Source organism: Echeneis naucrates, chromosome 21 (genome assembly GCF_900963305.1).
Source record: "Echeneis naucrates chromosome 21, fEcheNa1.1, whole genome shotgun sequence".
NCBI classification, from domain to species: domain Eukaryota; kingdom Metazoa; phylum Chordata; class Actinopteri; order Carangiformes; family Echeneidae; genus Echeneis; species Echeneis naucrates.
In genome coordinates, this window is record NC_042531.1 from 1,648,399 (window position 1) to 1,668,871 (window position 20,473).

The window sequence follows — 20,473 nt, forward strand, 5'->3', positions numbered from 1 at the left end:
GGGCAACAAATGAGACACAAAATACCAAACATCATAGTAAAGCACTGCAGTGAATGGCTGACTGCAGTGCCTTTTGTAGAAGTAAACACAAATTTGTCAGTACTGCAAAATGAACACATTAAGTGTCTTGAAAAAGCAAAGTGCAGTGACATATGATGCCGAGTGTGAGCGAGGAAAGGAAAAGGCTCCGTACCTAAAACCCTGTTTTCTAACATTTAAAGGGACATGCAAGTTCAATTCAATTGCTGCAAACCACTGCTGACTGCTGTTACACTCAGGGACCTAAAACCTGCTTGAGACAGGTGATCAATCACTGTGAACATCAGGCTTAGTTTTATTCTGGTTAAAGTAATACCTAATGCAAAGGGAAATCTGCTGTCATGGGGAATTTCTGAGCTGCTGGGGAGCTCATGCACAGTTGGTTACTTCACAGTGTCGCACCAATGAGCTCTATTGTCAGAAATTCAAACTCTAGATGAAGAAATAATATTAATAATAATAAAAACATACACAGTGAGAGCGAGTATCAAACAAGGCTTATTTTTAAAAAATGGGAACGGTTTCACAAAAATTCAGCTGCAGATCCATCTGCATCTTCATTTGCATCAGCACAATGTGACATTATAACTTCCTGACCGAAAATAAAACCCATGCAGGATGCTCACTGAGCTGGATTTACTTCAAGCAAGTCTCTGCAGGCCGACTTCCATACCACAGTGACATTAACTGAATCCAATAGCTGCCTGGAAGGTATAAAAGCACATTCAGTCTCTACATTTTCAAATGCAACGGTGTGTTTTTATTGCATGTACATGGTAAATGATTCATAGTAAGTGGGTTAAATTTTGCAAAAAAAAAAAAAAAGAAAAGAAAGAAAAACGAACACGCTACAGATTCTTGGCTCAGGTGCTGTATCTTCCTGACACCCTGCAAAGGTCAGTCCCCACTGAAATAACAAGCTGCCATTTTTTCTTGCCAATCTTTTGTTTGATGCAGCAGCACCATCGTGTAAATACAGTATTTGCCCGATGAATTATTCTGAGAGCAAGGTTGAGTGTAACTAGAAAAGACCTAATTACTGAAACCCAATTCCTTTTACCCTCCATGCTCACCTACAAAGGTAAACCCTGTCATTTCTTCAGTAAAGTAAATCCCATTGCCATGCTCACGCTCTGACCCAGTTGTATTTCCCATGTCAGCAGGTGTGGAAACCAGGTCACAGAAAGCTAATACTGTGGTTTGTTTTACTGGAGCTGATGCATCATTAATGCAGAAACATCCTCCCTGCAGGTAAGCAGATCTCAGAGAGAGAGAGAGAGATTATACCTCTTATGATCTTATTAAGTCTAGAGGCTTCTTAAGATACTTGAGCATGCCTCTCCTCCAAAATAAAAGCTCCTGCCTGCTGTTAGGAGGAAAGAGGAGTACTCTGTGAATGGCGGGTGAACCTGTTTGCATCATCAGGTTGGGAATTAGGGCATTGTGGTATCCTGACACACACAGGCTCACCAGAACATCCCCAAAGCCTCCAGTGAGTCTGAATGTTATAAACAGACCCAAACAGCAGGTACTGTCACTCTGTCTTTTGCTCACAGCCAGTTATGAAGCTCTGCAGGTGTGCTCACCCAAACGCATGCAACCCAAAATTAATCCCATACCACATTCTCCTTCTCATATCCTCCAGCCTTTGCTCTCTCTCTCCTGTACGTGTCCTCTACGTTAATACACAAACACCTTTCCTCTCTCTATGTCTATCACACACTAACACACAAACACTGTCCTGGAAATGTTACGGAGCAGCAGGAACAACCGGGTGGAGATGGGTGGAGGTATGAAAGCGTTAAATGTAATTTAAAAAGGAAAGGATGAGGAGGATGAAAGAAAATGCAACAAAACAGCGTATAAAAATATGAGATGTCATTCAGAGCAGTAATCCTCCACAAGCACTTCAACAAAGTTAGTAAAATGCCTGCGTTTCAGGTTTTCTCATTACATCCTGTCTACTGCAAAATGCCACAGAGGTTCCATCTCTGATCACCCCGCCATCCTGCCGCCACCTCGAATAAACATTCAAAATGTCTTTTCTTCAAAAAGCTCCCTAAACCTTCCTCTCTTGCTATGTCGAAACTCTTTGCACTGCGACCTGCAGCAGATAAAGTGGGAATAATCAGTCAGTTACTGAGTTCCTGTGAGACGACCCGACTGAACACCAACAACAGCAACCGTTGTTTCTGATTCTGACAAATTCAGGTTTAATACTACACAACCTTCTGACATTTGAAGTCTAAATATAATCAGCAAAAAAGCTAATGCATGGCAAAAAAAACCAACAACACCACGTTCACATGACTTAAACGTCTCCACCACATTAGTAATTTGATTTAGATCTAGAATCTTCCACATCCTTTCCTCTGATAAAGTTAGTTTATATAGATCAACAACCTCATGGTGTCATCTATGATTTTACTGACGACTTTTATATTGAATAATAAACCTGAAAATGTCTTTAGTTTGTGTTAAAGCGAACCTTATGTCACCCACAGGACCACAAACCCGGGGGCTTTGGGTCAACAGAACAGGAGGTGATAAAGCACAATCAGTCCTGCAGCTCTCTGTTGTCACGTGTGTCGTTATTCAAAGATGTTTTTCTGTCTGGTTATTTTGGTCCTTTGTGTTATTTAGCTTTTTTTTTTTTTCAAGTTCGTATGAGCACAGAAGCTCGGTTAGAAAAACGAACAGATGTTTTCCTGCACTAAGAAGAAACCAACAGTTACACTCAAAAGGCTGAGAGGAAAGCTGTCACCAACAGGTAAGCAACAACTCTGATCATTAGCACCTGCTGGTGACCTTTTCTCAATGAATCGATTGTTAATAAGCATCAGTGAGTTATAAAGTTAGTCGTTTTCATTCCTTCAGTGTGGGTTCTCATGACTCACCACTTTTATTATTGCTACATAAATACAGTGAACTTAATCATCAGGGCTGCAGGAATGTGGTCTTCCCACACACACACACACACACACACAAAGACTGACAGCTCATTAGCCCACATGTCGATGTAGCGAGGAGGTATGTGAGCCACACGTGTACTGCAGTATCAGCACACATCCACAACTTCTCCAATTACCCAGGATCCTCCAAACCTCGTTTATGTTTCAGCCGCCCCCTCTGCAACTGAACATGACAGACTCATGGGAGGTAACAAGCTTGTGTGTGTGTCTGTGTGTGTGTTTCTGCCACATGTATCCCACAATATAGCAGTAGGGGAGGAAACGTGTCTTGATGAGCACTAGTTTGAAAACTGTGCTCATTCCCAAAATCTGATGCGATTAATCTGCACAACTATTCGAGGAAACAGTAAACAGCTCGGGAGCTCAGTCGGTGCTAAATACAGAATCTGAAAATATCCAAAGTGCTGGATCAGTGAAAACAGACAAATATTTGGAAAAGTTCAACCTTCCTCCTCCAAAATCCCAAACCTCATTAATAAGCTTGTTATTTTGGTGTGTTTTTGGGGGAGCAGCCAATTGAGCCGATGTCCAGGCCTGTCAATCACAGACTATAAAGCCTCTCCGTTATCTTCTGGATAGTTAAAAGTTTTGTCTGCTCCTGCAGGACGACTGTGTTTTTTACATTCAGGTAGAATTATTGTGGTTAAATTGACAAACAAACTTTTCAGTTCTAAAAAAAATTGAATCTGTGGAGTTGGTTAATTTCTGTTTTTCTGGGTCACAATCTCATATAACAGCTTTGCCCCACACGTGCGCGCACACACACACACACACACACTTCCCAAGGCCTTCATTTTATCTTCTGAGGCAGAATAACAACTGTCCCATCAGCTCTACCTACTGTCGCCCCTCCCGCCCCCCAATGAAGGAAACCTGCTGCGTTACAACATTGATTCCCATTGTTTTTCTCTCAGAAAATGAAGTGGCCAGCCGTCAGAAGTTCAAGGACCCTGCGGAGTTTAATTCTCTGCTCTTCCAGAGGGGAGTCAGTTCCAACATTCATGAAAAGTTTGCGTGCAGGCCGGACTGTGAGGGACGGACTGATGAACTCACCGTAAGGCTTTAACAGATACACTGCGTTGGATAAAGGGATACACTGCCAGGACTCCTCTGAGTCCTTTCTATCTCCTCATCTCTGTTATCCTCTGTAATTACTCTGTCCACTCCCTTTCCCTTTTCATCTTTGGCAGTGTGCTGGACCCGGGACAGGAAGGGGGGGGGGCACAGCGGAGGACAGGGTGTCAGATCCGTCCGTTGCCATGTGTGCTGCTGCGACGGGTAGACAGCGGGTGGGAGGAGTAGTGCAGCTCGGCGGTGGAGAAGGTGGAGGACGAGGAGTCGGTGGAGGAAGAGGAAGAGGTGAATCCACAAGCCTCACAGGCCAGAGCCAGCTGCCTCAGGGCGTCCAGGGAATCCATCTTAGCTCCACGCAGCAGATCGCTCTGACCCTGCAGCACACAGAGAGACACAGGAGTCAGATTCATGTCTGCACACAATCCTGTTTCACAGCTTTTTATTAATTGAGGTGTCCAGCTGATTTAGATGACATATAAGCTGGAGAAAATCTTCAGCAATTCATTTAAAGCTGCATTTGTTTCCGTTCTTTTGGCCACATGGGGGCAGAAAACGTATTTCTGTGGTCAAATATTCTGCCTTCAGCCTGTGAGGGAAATATCTGGCTCCGCAGCTGCTACATCTTCCACTTTATTCACCATCTAGTCACTGACTTCGTCTGTCTGTGGGTTTGTGCCGGACAGAAAATCTTAAACCAAAAAAGCTGCTGTGCTGCCGTGGTGGGAATTGAAGCTGATCAGAACAGATTTAGAGGCTGGAAAACCAAAACCATCCAAACATTCAGTTTCTTTGAGTATTGCCTGAAATCGGCTGTGTTTAATGGATCACTCAGTAAACAGTCAGCCAATCTGCTGATAGACGTCATCACTTCAACATCAGCTAAATTTATCTGCCTGATTGATGAGTAATGTTTTCTCCGTCCTCTACCTTGAGGACAGTGATGTTCCAGGTGAAGCTCTCCACAGCTTTACTCTGCTTGCGTCCCTTTAGTCCTTCCTTCTCCCCGAGCCGGGACAGCTCCTCATGGAAGTCCATCCCTGCAGAGCACAAACAGGGCCGGGGCATCAGTTTACAGTCAGGGGGGGGCGATCAATAATTCAAAGTATAACTGCCAGGTGTGTGGGGGAGCCACATGATTTGTTTTTGTGAGGAAAGCAAAGTTTCAAAAGGCAAATGCCAACAGTGTGTTTTTGTGGTGAATTGTGTCGTCAGATAGTTGATTTACATATTTACTGACAACTAAAAGAGCCTCCCTGTGACATTTACTTTGTCAGTTAAAGGTCAGGAGTTCTGTAAGGAGGTGAGATGGTTGAAAAAATACACTTGGGTTTGTTTTCTGTCTTTTCACTGTAAAAGCTTAGATGTTACACCTAGCACACTTTCAAAAATCCAAATTATTGATGTAGCACAGAACTTGGTGGAGATGGTTTGATTTGAAAGTCACAGTCTCAACAGAAGAATTTGATTGAAATCCAAACGGGATAAATCCAGTACAGTTTTCACGGCCTGTACCTTCTCGCTGCACCTGGGCGATCCTCTCCTGAACGGCGTCTGCGTTCTCAATCAGCTGTTTCTGGGCAGCAATCATCTGAACAAACAGGAACAAAGTATATTTCAAGTATATTTTCAAAAGAGAAAGAGAAGAGTGCTTTTCCCATCACATTTAACTGCTTTTATTAGCAATAAAAACAAAGCTGGCATGTTGGACTGTTTTATGTTCCACCTTGATTTTCATGACTAAACAACATCGGTGTGTGAAAATACGAGTTGGCCAAGTGTGTCATTACGGGGGCGAGAGGGCATTTTTTGGTTTTAGCTCATTAAGACAGAAAACTCTGATGTGGTCCTTTTGGAGTGTAGAGAGAAATAAAAGTCAGAGTAACGAAGTGGATCACAGAGTCACAGTCACAGAGTCAAAATTAGCATTTAAGTGAAATCAAAAGGACAAGTGGGACTCGTGCAGAATTATCTGAGCTGGAAAGCAGCACGAAAGTTTGTCTTGAATCTGTGGAAAATAATGGAGAGAAGAAGTGAACGACTACAAAGCTGGACCCGAGGCAGCAAAGGGAGGAGGATGACTGTGTGATGACTAAGCCTTGTGTGTTTGTGTGTTTGTATGTGTGCCCAGAAAGTCTGAAGAGTGACAACTGTAGTACAACTGCTGATCACACCAACTGTGGCTTCATAACACTCACCTGCTGGGCTCACATTTGCTGGATTTCACACTCATCATCAACTCCACATAAAAACACAAAGTGATGTGTACTGAGGTGTGTGTGTGTGTGTGTGTGTGTAGGTGTAATGGCTAAGTGCTGAAACAGGTGGGAGAGATTTATCCTGATCCGATGCAAGAAGAGATCGAGTAGGAGGACACGCAGCTGGCAATCAGAGTGCGTGTTTGTGTGTTTGTGTGTGTGTCACGGATGTCACTTTAGAGTGTGTTTCTGCATATGTAATCCCCTCGGACACTGTAATTGTGTGTGTGTCTGTGTATAGAGTCAGTCCATTTGTATTAAATATCAGAGAGCAAATTTAAAAACTTTGTGGCTAATCTAGGCGTTTCTGAGTAAACTAAACTGAGGAGCAGTGGAAGAAGACTTAATAAAAGCTCCACTTACACACTGAAAAATGTCCCATCATAAGAACCGGTGCTGCTTTTACCACTGGAAGTGTTCGATTGTCCAACAGACTACTGGATTATTATTATTATTACAGGCTCTTTAATCTCTGAGAGAAAACTGACTCTGACCAGACCAGATCAGGCCTAGACTCGACCCGTATCCAGACATCACATTTTGTCTGAACTGAAATGCACAAACAACCAGATGGCCAACAAATATTAGCCTGCTAATGTCCCAACAGAGTGAATTTGAATGAAAACACCGAAGCGTAGCATCAATATGGTGAAAAAATATCATTCAAATACAGCTAGTGTTCTCATAATTACTGATCTTAAAAGACCAAAATGGCTCAGAGAATTCCTGCGTTGAACGGCGATTTAGTTGGAAACTGTTTTCAGCTGCAGAAGGAACAGACAGCTCACATTTCAGTGTTTTTAATAGTTTCTGGGCGGTGAACAGTGAAGCTCCGTGGAACAGATCATATCGTACCAGATCCAATCACTCAGAATAAACAGATTCCACTCTGTCAGATGGGATTAAATTCATTGTTGGTTTTGGTCTCTTCAGGGTCTGTTGACAAAAATAGAGGCTGAGTTTGTGTAAAACTATACGGGATGAATGAAGCCATCGGACCTTATTTATGTTAGGCTGTGAATGTTTTGCCCTGCAGACCATTTTGGTCAGTTAAAAATATCTAAACTTGGCCGATTCATGAAGGTGGGTGAACTCACACACACTGACCGTGTCGTAGGCGGCGAGCAGCTTGCGTGTCGGCTCCGACAGGTTGACCTGAGGCTCCAGACAGGGGTAGCCCTCCTTCAGGACCATGGCGGCCCCCATGGCGCCCTCGGAGCTCTGCAGCCTGGTGGCCAGGCTCTGGATGCACTGCTTGAGTTTGGCCACCGTGGGGAGCCCACACTGCTCTTTGAAACTGGCAGTGGTGCTCTGGGAGAGACCGATGAGGAGGAAGAGGAAGAGAGAGGGAAAATAGAATTAGATCAGATCTGCAGTTCCAGCTGTAAGACTAAGCCGGGAAAGGGCAGAACGAGTGACACACCCTTTAAACTCACACACACACGTCATCTGGTGTCTCTCTTGTGAATTGCATCAATATGGCAGTCATTGCTGCTTTTAATCCGGTGAAATCAGCCTTAGTTTAAGCGCATTTGGCAGAAGAGAAGACAATATGGCATAAATGTGGAAGAGGAGGAATCTGAACATTTAGAGTGTTTTCAGCTGAAGCAGGTGTGTCGGGACGCACAGCTGGGCTGGTTAGCAGATCTGACAGGGACAAAATATGAATAAATAAGTGCCACGCTTTAATGTGCTGATATTCCATTTTGGGTCACCTCATGATGGAGGCAGAACATTCATTTCTGCACACACGAGCGCCCGACCAGAAAACTGGCAGAGCACCAACTGGACTCATGATTATCACACTCCACCTGTGTGGAAGTGCGAGTGTGTCTGCATGTGTGTGACGGATGGACAACAATACAGGCTGACTGTGGCAGAGCCCACAGCTGGAGAGAGACGGAGCGACTTCATGTCGGAGGGAAAGGACGATGAAATAGAAGCAGATTAATGGCCGTTTGTGAATGAATGAACAGTCTGCTGTGTGTGTGTGTGGGAGAGCATCTGACAGAGTGACTGGTTGATACATGAGTCGACAGGGATTTATCTCCTGACAGAGATTTTGCAATACGCCTTCTACTGCGGAGGCCATTCAACCACTGCAGGACATTTTTCACATGAATGGGCGACGCTTTAGAGGAATTACACGATTTTCACATCAGTGTCAGGGAAGGCCGGGAAAGCGTTCTCCAGTGAGTTGGACTTTCGGTTATGTAATCTGGTTTCTGGTTTCTTTGAGTATGAACTCTTAATAAAGAGCAATGTCACAGTATTGTGCTTAAAGGAAAACAAAAAACTGAAAATAACCTTTCAGACAAATTTTATAGAAATTATTATTTCATTATTATAAGTACATTTTGAGACAAACAAGCAATCAGACTCAACATCACGTCTGCAGCCAATTTAGTCACTAATGAGTCACTAATCACCAATAATTGATTTTTAGAACTACCCCAAAAATCCGTCCTTAAATTTATTGATGGCCCTAATTTGGGTCCCGACCCAAAACTAAATGGACATCCAAACGTTACACCAGTTGGTAAATTCTACCACCAATAGCCAGCTGGAGAGTCAAGCTAGCTGTTTCCTTCCACTTCCAGTCTTTATGCTAAGCTATGCTAACCATGTCCTGATTCCAGCTGTGACAGTCCATCTGAAGGGGGGGGGGGGGGGGGGGGGCAGCTGGTGCTGGGTGATGCTGGGCAGCCTGCTTCTATTTTCTGGTTTTATAATCCTCCTCCACTCTCCTCACCGACTCATCCTGAAATGGACTCTCAGGTAGTGTCTGATTTCAGCGCCGTCATTTAAGACACTCCATAACTAGCTGTCGTGTCACCGCGGCCTAAATATACAAAAGCTGAGTGACACCTGATCTGAAGTGACTGAGTTGTTAGAGCGTCCCTTCACCTGCCTGGGGGGGGGTCGGCCATAAGCCAATTAGACACCAAGTGTTTCTGCTGTGGTTTTATTCTGATGAATCTTAAAACGTTGGTTCACCAAATAACTAAGAGGAAGAATATTCTGCTTCTGGGAATAACCACCAGGCTGCTCTGGAATAAAAATACTGAATGAAATGAAAACTGTTAAGAAGGTGGTCTGTGGATAATCCAACAGAAGGGAATATGTTTTTGTGGGTTTTTGTGGGTTTGTCTGACTCAGATGACGTAACACTTTGTATAAAAGCTCTTTCACGACATGTAATGTGTAAGAAAAAAAGCTCGTTGGTCATAATGACATCACTGTTCAGGTTTGTTGCTAGGCGACATCTAGTGGTCATAGTGATGATGGTGGGAGTGACGGGAAGAGTGCGGTGACCTTGTTGATCCACGCGGATGTTGGTGGTGGAAACAATGTGACGCTGGAGAACTGTGTTCGATTCCCGTCTGTTATCTGTGACTGTTGCTTTTATTGTAACCATGACAACAAAGGTCATCTAATGCTGAGGAAGGCAGGCCCTGATTTTAAACCAAATCTCCATCTTTTACTAAACCTGACCCAGCATTATTACAGTAACCATGGTGACAGTGGCGGGTACGCCATTCTCTCTCTCTGTGTTCATTGTTGTAACCATGGTAACCGGTGTCCTGTCGGGCTCTCCTCCTCTCTCTGGCAGGCAGATAGATTTTAGACTTTAGACTTTTAGAAAATACCCCAAAATTTCCCATCTCACCTGAGCGTCCTCCCGCAGGTCTGTCGCCTCCTTCAGGGGGGCGGCGGCCGGTTTGAAGGTCTCATCCACCACCTTGATGCCGGTGTGCCTCAGTGTGACGTACTCCCGCCCCCGCCTCCCCACCCTCCTCACGGACAGTCCTCGCCGCTGGGCCTTCCCACCTCCTCGTCGGTTGGTGACGGCAACATGGACGAACAGGCTGGTGTGGGGTAAGGGGTCGCCCGCCAGGCCCAGCAGGGGCACATTGCGGTAGCCAGGCTGAAGGCACTCAAAGGCCACGCTGTACTGGCCGATGAAGTCGTCTCCGATGTAGTCGTCGTCTAACACCACGAAGCGCAGCAGGGCCAGCTCTGGCATGTTGACCTGGAGAGGGAGCAGGGGGAGGGATGGAGTCGAGGGGGGGGGCATTATGTTGCTGATATCCAAAAAAGTTTATACAGTTTACAGATGAAGACCTTTGACCTCACAGGATCAGCAGAGTCAGAGTTGGGGTAAGATAAAGAAAAACATGAACTTAGAAGAATCCACATTTAGCCATTTTTTACAGAATTGAAATTTTGTATAAACCTAAAAAGTTTTGGCTAAATTCACCTGAGGCTGAAGAGGATGAGCAAAGTTTCCCACCGATGGACCATTGCAGACAGAATCTGATTAAACTGAGTCTGGCTTTTAAAACATCTCAGATTTTTTGGTGTGTTTTTCTATTTTGTGTTCTTCTTTTATTCCTGTTAAGCTCACTGAATGGCCTCATTGAGCAAATGGATGCTAAACTCTCTGTAGAGCTTCGTGGTCATCCTCTTCAGTGACTGACAATGTGCTGTGCTTTTGGAAGACAAGAATATTGATTAAATTATCTTCATGTTAATTACCATCCAGCTCAGCGCTGCTAAACACAACCTGCTTTCTGTCTTAATTACTAATCTTTAAAAAGAAAAAAGAAAAAAATCAAACCTGTTGCTTACGTCTCAGAACACGCTGCACTGAACTGCAGCTCCACATTTGATTATTGAAGCTTGTACAAGTTTAATGTTTTGTCAGCTGAGGAGGCGCCGCTCAAATGCATCTGTACATTATTCATCTGCTCTCCAGTTCGAATCATTAAGTCAGGAGGAGCGTGAGGAGGGACAAGATGCACTTCATCAAACGTTTAAAGGGCGAAATATTCAGCTCAGTTTGTGGGTTTTAGTGTCACTCAGGGAGCCACTTTAATGTTAATTATATGGAAGAATGAGGAAGCTTCAGCAGAGGGAATGTCCAGCTGAACTAAAGTTGAAAACACACACACGCAGCCTAAGCAGGAGTGAATCTGGGAGTGTGTGTCTGCACAGTCATTCTGTGCAGACGGAAAATAAATTTCACCATGAGACGTTATTAGTTGATGTCTGTTTTCGTCTGATACGGATACACAAACACACAAAAACACTCACACACTCAACAGGATGATATCTATGCGGAGTTTACAGCAAGTAAAGGCCCCATCTCATAATTTCAAACATAAAATGAAAATAAATCTGCGTGTGAGAAAGAAATAAAGTCAAACAGCAGCATCCGAGACACTGATCCCCTCAAATATGTTCAGATGACAGTTTGAATGTGTGTCACATCTGCCTGATTCATCTGTCTGATGTTATGAACGTTCTGCAGGACACAAAGTTTCCCTTCTGTTCTAAATGAAACCTCGTTTGTTCAGGGTGAAAACAACAACAACAGCAGCAGGACAGGATTTATATTCATCAAACTCAGGAGCTCGTTCAGGGACTGGCGCCTTCGAAGGACACGTCCTCCAAAGACGCAGCTCCAGAGGACAGAGCAGTTTTAAACCAAAGCTGCATCACACCAGCTTTCTCTGAGATCAGCAGCCACCAGTTTAGCTTCAGCGGCTAACTAAGCCATTGATTTATCACCTCAAAGTCAGAAAAAGGTGTTCAAAATTTTAAACCATTTAAGTTTACTTTTTGACCAAATTTGTTCTGAGTGAATGAAGATGTCCTCCGATGCGACCTCAGATATTTAGGCTGAGTGTCCTCAGAGGGGAGCAGACCTCTGTCCACCTGTAACAAGTTTTTTGGTCCTGACGGAGGCAGCTCCTGAACTGGGACAGAACCGGAGGGACCCAGAGTCCGACACTCAGCTAGACACTGACGGTTTGAAGGATGAAGAGCTGCCACACACCCTGCAGACAAAGACAGGCGACGGCTGACAGATTTATAATTATCCGTGAATTATACATTAAAACAGAAAAACTGTTGTGGAACGTTCCTGCGGTTCGTTCTGTGCTGCCTTCACAGGCACCTTTCAAATGTGAAAGCCAAAAACATCCGTTCCATCATCCGTCCCGCTCATCCATCAGGGTCGGCTGGTAGCTGACATTGGCAAGGGGCGTGATCCGCCCTGGACAGACCGCCAGTCCATCACCATGACGACACACAGACGAACAACCATCCAGGCCTACGGCTGGTTTACAGACACATTAACAGAAACCTGCATCACTTCAGCTTCAGGAGGAAACCAGAGCAGCTGAACATAGAGAGGGTCGGGCCAGGGCCAGGGCCGGATTCATGTGGTGAGGTGACAGTGTCGACCACTGGGCCACCGCGCCACAGCCTGAAAACAGTGTTCCTTTTCCCCCGAAAAAGCTCAGTATTGGTGACCCACTTTAAAGATTTCATTCTGCAGCGACAGTCAGAACGCACAGGTCTGGTCTTTGTTGGGATTAAAAAAAAAAAGAAGACACAATAATGGCAATCTCAGGCTTAAACACACACACACACACACACACACACACACAGTGACATGCTGGGCCATGTAAATGTCAGGGTGGTGGTGACGGATGAAGGAGCAGAGACCACGACACACTGACTGAACGAGGACTGGGCTGACCCCTCAGGCTTGGACGGCACTATTCACCAAGTCAGCTATACACCCAGTGTGTGTGTGTGTGTGTGTGTGTGTGTGTGTGTCTTTACTCCCAAAAGCTGTGAGTGAGTGTTGGGGAGAAAAGCTGAAGTTTCATGCATGGGCACGCCAGAGAGGCAGCTCTAGCAGACTGTGTGTGTGTGTGTGTGTGTGTCTGTGTGTGTCTGTGCAGAGCAGCTCTGTGACCGGTAATTCAATCAGTTTTAAAAAACTGAATGTCCGACATCTGGAATCATGATTCATGATAGATGATGGTGTTTTGGTCCGGCTGCAGCTCATTTCTTATTTTCATTCTTCAGTTTATTTCTAATCAAGCCCCACACAATGAGAACGAAATGAATATTATATAATGTGAGCTGGAAGGAAAAAAAAGACCTCCATCTTCCAGAAACCTCATCTGACCCTGAAAACATGTCAACTACGACAACAACAACAACAACAACAACAGCGTCAACATGTGACACTGAACAGCCAACATAGATGTGCACAAATGCTTCTTCCAGGTGCCTACATTACCCACAATGCACTTACTGGCACTTCAGTTAAAGCTTCAGGCACCAGAAGCAGCTAATCCCAAATTTTTTTCTGAGTCACACTCAACACACTGAAGTCTTTAGAGCTTGTTTCATGTGTCAGAAGTGAAGATGAAGTCTCGTCAGATTTCAGATCCGGTTTTTCCACCTTGGTGGTTTTCAGATGAAGGATCAGAGAAGAAGAAACGGCCTGTGTCTGCTGAACTACGAAAGTGAAAGTGTTTTCAATTCTGGTCTGTTTATCAAAGACAGAACGTCACAATCATACATTAATCAAAGAAATCATTCAGACAAAGATTAGTTCCAGTCCCAGCTGCCAATCCTTCCTGACACTGACTTTAAAGGAAGACAACAACTCCCACAATCCCTTGCTCCTTCAGAACATCATCCACACCTCTGATTGTGAGCCCTCCTCGGTATGAAAATATCAGCGTTAGAACAACTATGACTGAGTTAGACTTCAGGAACTCCATTTTTGCACACCGGCCGTAGTTACAGTTTGTGTTTGATGGCTTCAGGTTCAGTCAAACATTGTTTTGATTACAGGTATCACACAAGTCCTGCGACAGTACACTACGTCACACCAACACACATCGATAAGATGTGGTGTGACGGCGGGCAGCATATCAGTTGTGACAGCCTGTCATCACGATTCAGCCGCAGTAACGCCGGCGTCTGTCAGCGTGGGATAAGAAAAGCCAAATCAGCAACACAACAGGCATCAAATCCCATCTCATAATAAAACCCCTGCAGATGTACGGCTATTCAGGAGAGCAGCTCATTGAAATCTTGATGGTGCTGACTGTCCCCCGCCCAATTCATGAAACACCCTGAGCTGTTTTCATTCAGGTGCAAACCAGACAGACGCTCAGTCCAAAAGAAAAGCACATAAGCCTCTTTAAAGTTGTTGACTAAACGCACATTAAAACAGCATTTTATGGAATAAAGAGCAGCGTCTGTGCTGCAGCAGATTAATGGCTGACTCTTATAAATAACATCATCCAGAACGACAGAAAGATCAGAACCTCGACTACTGTGTTCCTTTTCCTAAAAAAAAAAAATAATAAAAATTCTGTTGACACTGGACGAGGCCTCGGAAAACATGGAGGTCTCACAGCTTATTTTTCTTTGAGGGGGAAAAAAATCTGTCAAAGAACAACTCAAATTAAAAAAGAAAATTGAAAGGATACTTTGGGACTGAACAGGATTCTTATGAGGAGCTGTCACGCAGCTGTTATGTAACAGGTTATTGCTTTTCTCACTATTAAAACATACCCAAGTGAACGCAGCCTCACTTCACCACTTAACCTATTTTTATCTTGTTTTTTCTTACAAAGACTGAAGAGCAGATTATCAGAATTAGTTCCACACTCATTTCTATATTTATAGTTATGTTGTGTTTCATTTGTGACAGCAGTTTCATCCCGGTCCATCAGGACCGACAGGAACAGAACCTGGTCTCAGTCTGTCCAGTTCTGCTCTGGTACTGATTAATTCTGTTTGAATAATATTGTAGAGAAAAAGTTCTGTTCTGAACTGGACCAGAATCACAGACATTGAAGCTTTTTATTATTATTTTTAACAGGCTTTGAAATTTTGGTGCCAAATTTCATTTTGAATCTATCCAGTGTTAAAAACCTAATTCCATTTCACTGTGTGCACCACATGTGACAAATAAAGACCCTGAATCTTCATGTGAAGGTCGAAACACGAGACCTGAAGCAGAGATGTGAATTCTGCAGCATGAAGAAACGCTCAGGCCTCATGGTGGATCTCTGACCTGTTCTCAGGCCACAGAACAGTCTGAATCCTGCCCTGAAAACAGGAGCACTGAAAACCTTCCAGCTTTCAGTCAACGCTTTAATGAAGCCTCATCAGCAGCGTGTGTCATCCAGGATCTCCAGTATAATTCACTGCTCCACTGAGGTTATAAAGATGACGGTGGGACCAGCAGAGCAGGAGGCCTTACCTGAAATTCAAAGGTCTCGTCGAACAGCGGGTCGTCCTGGTTCTGGGCCGCGGTGCGTGTCCGCTGCTCAGCACAGTCTGCCGGGACGCCGTGCAGCTCCAGAACCACGTAGGGGTCAATGACCTCTCCTTTGGCCCCCGACCCCTGAGGCTTGGGCAGATTATGGGCACTGATAACCTTAAAAACAAAAAAACAATTCTGTTTAATTCACTTACTTAGTAGACTCTGGCCCAAGAGACCTCTCTTCCACCAAATGTGATTCTTGCCTAAAAGTAGTTATAATCTGTCCTCTGAGCTGCTGCTACACAGCCAGTTAGTTTCATGCAGTGGTTCCCAACCTTGGGCTCAGGTTCCTCCAACGGCTCACAAGATAAATCTGAGGGGTCATGAGGTGATTGATGTGGAAATACAGTCGTTGGAATGAAACCTGGTAAGTTTTATGCAGGTTTTGAACCAAACGTGAGTAAAAGCCGATGAACTAATACTATTTAGAAAAAACAGAAATCTCTTGCGCACCTTAATGCGCAGCGTCTGAGGCGGGACTCCCGGGACACACCCCTGAGTGTGCGCACTGAAGTACGACACCTCGTCCCTCATCACCGCCGGTCGGAGAACATAACCACACCCCCCGTTCTGTGAGAAGCGGCCTCGGTGAAGGTCCAGCATGGCGCCGGGGGTCTGCTGGTTCAGGGCCACGAGCTGGACCCCCCCCTTCCAGTACCCCTGTGGGTTGGGGTTACTGGAGTCCAGACGCACCGAGCTGGGACGCACTCTGGTTAGGGTGCGCTTGGTGAACATGACCAGGTCCTCTGGGCTCTCGCTGGTCAGCCGCCCGGCCTCCCCCTCGCCCAGAGAGCACAGCATCCAGTAAGGCAGCTCGGGAGGCATAGGCGTGCTGGGGGAGGACGGGCTGCTGGGGGGCGACTGCTGCTGACCCTGCTTGTAGCTGGCTCTCTGAGCATAGAAGCTGCGGCTGCCGCTGCGAGCGATCGCCACCAGGTCTGACAGCTCTTTATGGAGGCGGAGCTTCCTGGGCTGAGATGGCGGCGGCACCACTAAGACCACCCCCAGCTCTTCCTCACCGGGGATGGTCATCCGGCGTCCCGCCAAAGGCCCTCCTCCTCCAATCTCTTCGTCCTCCTCAGACACCTCCCCATCGGAGCCATCCTGCTCCGGAGGGAGCTTCTTCCCCACCAGGAGGACGCGCCCCCTCAGCTGTTCAGGGGAGGGGAGGGTGGTGGCTCGCCCCCCCAGACTGACAGGCAGCGCCTCGGGGGTGTAAAGACGAGAGCCGAACACCTTCTTCAGGTGCTGGGCCATGGTACGCTGCTGTGCAGGCGAGCAGCGCTGACACAGGTAGAGCAGCAGGGGGTACTGAGAGGTCAGGAAGGCGTACTTGTTGACCACCTCCAGGGCCGAGCGGATGGTGACAGGCGTGTGGTGGTGGTGATGGTGCTGGTGGTGATGATGGGGCCGCGGGATGTCCGGACCGTAGTCGACGCCGAGAAGGGGCTCCCCCTCTGGGCCGTCGGTGACCCCCAGCTCCAGGCACCGACAGCCAGACTGCAGGGCCCTGATGAGCCCTCCCAGGTCTGCTCGGCCGTGCACTTGGTCGTCCAGCAGGTAGGAGCGGTAGGAGGTGCTGAAAAAATACTCGACATCACTCAAAGGTCACCACAAACAGCATCTCATCTCAAAGCAACATTCAAGTTCAACAGACTCACCTGACGTAGTAGTGGGACAGAGGCAGGTTCATGTCCTGACAGACCCCTTGGTGCTCCGGGTCCAGCAGCTGGCACTCCGGAGACTGCAGGTAGCGAGCGAAGCCGTCCAGACCCATAAGCCCCCTCTCCTTCCCCTGAGCCGACGGCTCGTAGCGCCTCAGGAGCTCCCAGCAGCCCTCGGTGGTCGCCAGAGACAAACCCTGCTCCGTCTCCAGGAAGAGCCGGAGGTCCTGAGGGTCCAGGCACTCCCGGTCTTTGGACAGCTGCACCAGCAGGAAGTAGACGTCGGGCCGGGTGCAGAGCTCGCAGTAGGCCTCCTGAAATTCCTCACGCGTCACGTGGGAGGTCAGTTTCTCTTTGCTGCGCTGGATCTCCTTAAAACGCAGCCGTACCTTCAGAAAGAGAAGAGAAGAAAAAAGTGAGTTCTGTCAGGAAGTGGACGGTTTATTCAGCCGAAGACGGAGCAAATTAACGGAGTCGACTTGAAGCCTCATTCATTCAGTGAAGCAGGAAAATTTGATTAAATTTCACTTATCTTCTTTCAATAAGGACATTAAAGTGACCCACATTAAAAAAACACAATGTGGTAATAACCCCCCCAAAAAACCGAGCCAGCCTTTACTCCATCTTCTTCTTTCATCTTTTCCTTTTGGTCTGCTTCCTCTTCTACTGTCTGTTCTTTTATCCTGTTCCAAGTTTCAAATTGGTAAAACATCCGGATTCATTAAGCTCCATGATCAACAAATCCCCGGCCGAGTTTTCACATCTTCCTATTCAGTTTCTGACAGAGAAGTTATCAGCTAAAAGAAAATAAACACTGATGACGTATTCAACAAAAACACACAAACAAAGCAACTGCAAAACAGAATGTTTAGCCTTTTTTTTGTTGTTGTTTGTTGTGACCCCGCCCCCCACCCCACCTTGGCTTCCTTGATGCCGGGACACAGTTTGCAGATGGTGGCGACGGCCACGTCCTCTGACGCGATGCCGTAGCCGTCTTCGTCCACCTGGGCGAACTCGGCCGCCAGCCACTCGCTCCTCATCTTGCTCCCCAGGCTGCCTTCCACCGACACGCCCCCTCCTTCACTCAGCACCCCGCCCACGCCACCACCCACCACCGAGGGGTGGGCAAGCAGGTAACGGAGGCCTGTCACCCAGATGTTGGCCACATCAGCAGACAGTGCAACCAAGTCCAGGGACTGTTGGGGGAGGGGGCAGATGGAAAAGGTTAAAGTTTATCAAAACATTTGGATCCATTTCTTCTTCTTCCTTTCTTACCTGGTACTCGTCTCCGTGTATGATGGAGAAGGCCGCCTCCTCAGCCAGCTGGTCAGAGAGGGGGCCGTTGTGGAGGAAGGTCTCGGTACTCTTCCCGGTCCGGACCTCCCTGATGCTGGAGACGTCCAGACGAGCCCGTTCCCCGTCCTTCTTGGACGGCTCCCAGCGCAGGCAGGTCAGGTCCGGCTCCAGGGTGTAGAACCGACAGTAAACCCTGGAGTTGGGCCGGATCTTCTTCAGCTCACAGCCGCCCTGCATGAACGCCAGGCAGTCGGCCGCACTGCTGACCTGGAACGGGAAAACCAACAAGGACTTCCTCATCAACGTTCAGTTCCAGCAGCAGGTCTGTTGATCGGTTATGAGCTTCAGTCTACCTTCTTCTCAGAGGGCATGCTGCTGAAGGACACCGTCTTCTTCCTGCCCCCGCCAACCTTCTGCACTGAAGGATCCTGGGAAAAGACACACGGCCAAGAGGTCAGCAGTGATTCTACAGACCAGGAGGAACAGCCATCCAATCTCACAGCCCTTTGGTCTCTACAGGCTGTTATTCCCAAATTTATTCAAATTCTGGACTAAATATATCAGTCACACTGTTCCATCATTTCCTTTAAGTCTGCTGCGTATTTACTTTCCAAGAAAGTCCCACACAACCTCGAATTCATTAAATAGGAAGTAGTAAACATTAAAGAAAGTATTCTTCACAAACTGATGACAATTTATTTTCTTCATTTGGCTTCAGAGTTTGGAAAAAAATCCTAAGAGCTCTGAATTAAGACTGTTTGTGTACATTCAGCTTCATTTTCACCGCACAAACATCCGATAATCAAAAGTCTGTTACGTTTCTGTCATGTGCTTTACATCCTTGAGGGTTGAGAACTTCTGGTGGATAATAAAGAGTTCTGGTTTGTATTTGGGCAGTTTTGGGTGTTTTGACAGCTCTTCTCTGTAGCTTTTTCAGATCCACAGTGTAATCTCCATTAAATTTGAATAGAACGGCGGTTATCATCTCAAACTCTGCCTGATCATCACTTCCTTATTTAATGTGCCAGGTTGGCTCAGTAGGTTTGGTAGATAAAAGTATTATTATTCCGCGTATATCTCGAAAAGATTCATTTCCATCACATCAAGTGTGAACCTCAAGCTGAAGAATGAGCTGAGCAGGGAGGTGAAAGACATTTCTTTCTCAAATGAACGAGTTCCTGGCAAACGGAAGCGTCATCTGCTCATGTATCATCCAACTAACATGAAATATTTCTTTATGCTCATTTGTGCGTTTAACACTAAGAATCACAATTTCAGATTTTGTTTTAATGAAGTCAAAAGCCAACAATAATACTGGTCATTATTTTTTACTTCACACGTGGAGCTGCCTGTGGTTGTTGGCGTTCTGTTACGTGGGTGTTTTTATCACCTCTACTTTATCTGCAGTGTTTTTCCTTCCGTGTTCGAGGCCATTTACCCCCAAAGCCATTTTAGATGGCGAAATAGCTTTTACTGCAAATACACCTAATTGAATTTATCCGCCCAGGACATCAGTGCAAACCAAACACGGCTGCCTGATCAGCCTATCTGGGGGAAAGGCCCGCCACCCTGCGATGCCACGTGTAATTACCGCTGTCATTTCGGCTCACGCCATCACAGCCCGTGACAAATCACTGAGGAGCTATTATCGCAGCCATCGCTGAAAATCCCACGCTGCTGCGCTAATAACAGCTAATGCTGACATTTGCTGCCAATCAGCGTGTGGCCCAGCGGAGATCAGTGTGTACTGTACTGAGCTGGTCCTCTAACAGTCACAACGATTTCTAACAACCTGAAAATTCACCAGAGGGCTGAAAATAAGAAGTCAGAGGGATCTCCGGTCAGCTGCATGTTTCCTGCAGTAAAAAGGGAAGCTGCTTCTGTTTGTTTAAATGGAACTGAGCCATTAAGCCAAATATGCAGATGTGACTTCGGTGTTGGTATCAATGCAGAAAAAAACATGGATGGAGCCAAACCAAGAGTCCAGTCTACATTTCCAGTTCAGGGACCACGCGGTTTGGA

The 20,473-nt window shown here is 46.2% G+C and overlaps 1 protein-coding gene across 2 annotated transcripts in view; it reads right to left on the reverse strand.

Annotated features, from left to right (window-relative positions):
- Positions 1–2,630: 2,630 nt before the first annotated feature.
- Positions 2,631–20,473, reverse strand: part of plcl1 (phospholipase C like 1) — a 52,744-nt gene continuing 34,901 nt past the window's right edge. The window contains exons 2-15 of one of the 2 annotated variants that reach the window (XM_029530147.1): positions 18,805–18,879; positions 18,431–18,718; positions 18,073–18,351; positions 17,153–17,544; positions 16,929–17,070; positions 16,501–16,883; positions 16,369–16,458; positions 15,945–16,299; positions 15,429–15,605; positions 10,011–10,373; positions 7,448–7,651; positions 5,598–5,673; positions 5,013–5,122; positions 2,631–4,459 (exon numbers count right to left, since the gene is read on the reverse strand). In XM_029530147.1, the coding sequence (XP_029386007.1) occupies positions 4,253–4,459; positions 5,013–5,122; positions 5,598–5,673; positions 7,448–7,651; positions 10,011–10,373; positions 15,429–15,605; positions 15,945–16,299; positions 16,369–16,458; positions 16,501–16,883; positions 16,929–17,070; positions 17,153–17,544; positions 18,073–18,351; positions 18,431–18,718; positions 18,805–18,879 (3,141 nt within the window). In that variant the 3' untranslated portion in view covers positions 2,631–4,252. Of the gene's footprint in view, positions 4,460–5,012; positions 5,123–5,597; positions 5,674–7,447; positions 7,652–10,010; positions 10,374–15,428; positions 15,606–15,944; positions 17,071–17,152; positions 17,545–18,072; positions 18,352–18,430; positions 18,719–18,804; positions 18,880–20,473 lie in introns of both variants that reach the window. The other variant, XM_029530146.1, reaches the window with a different exon arrangement.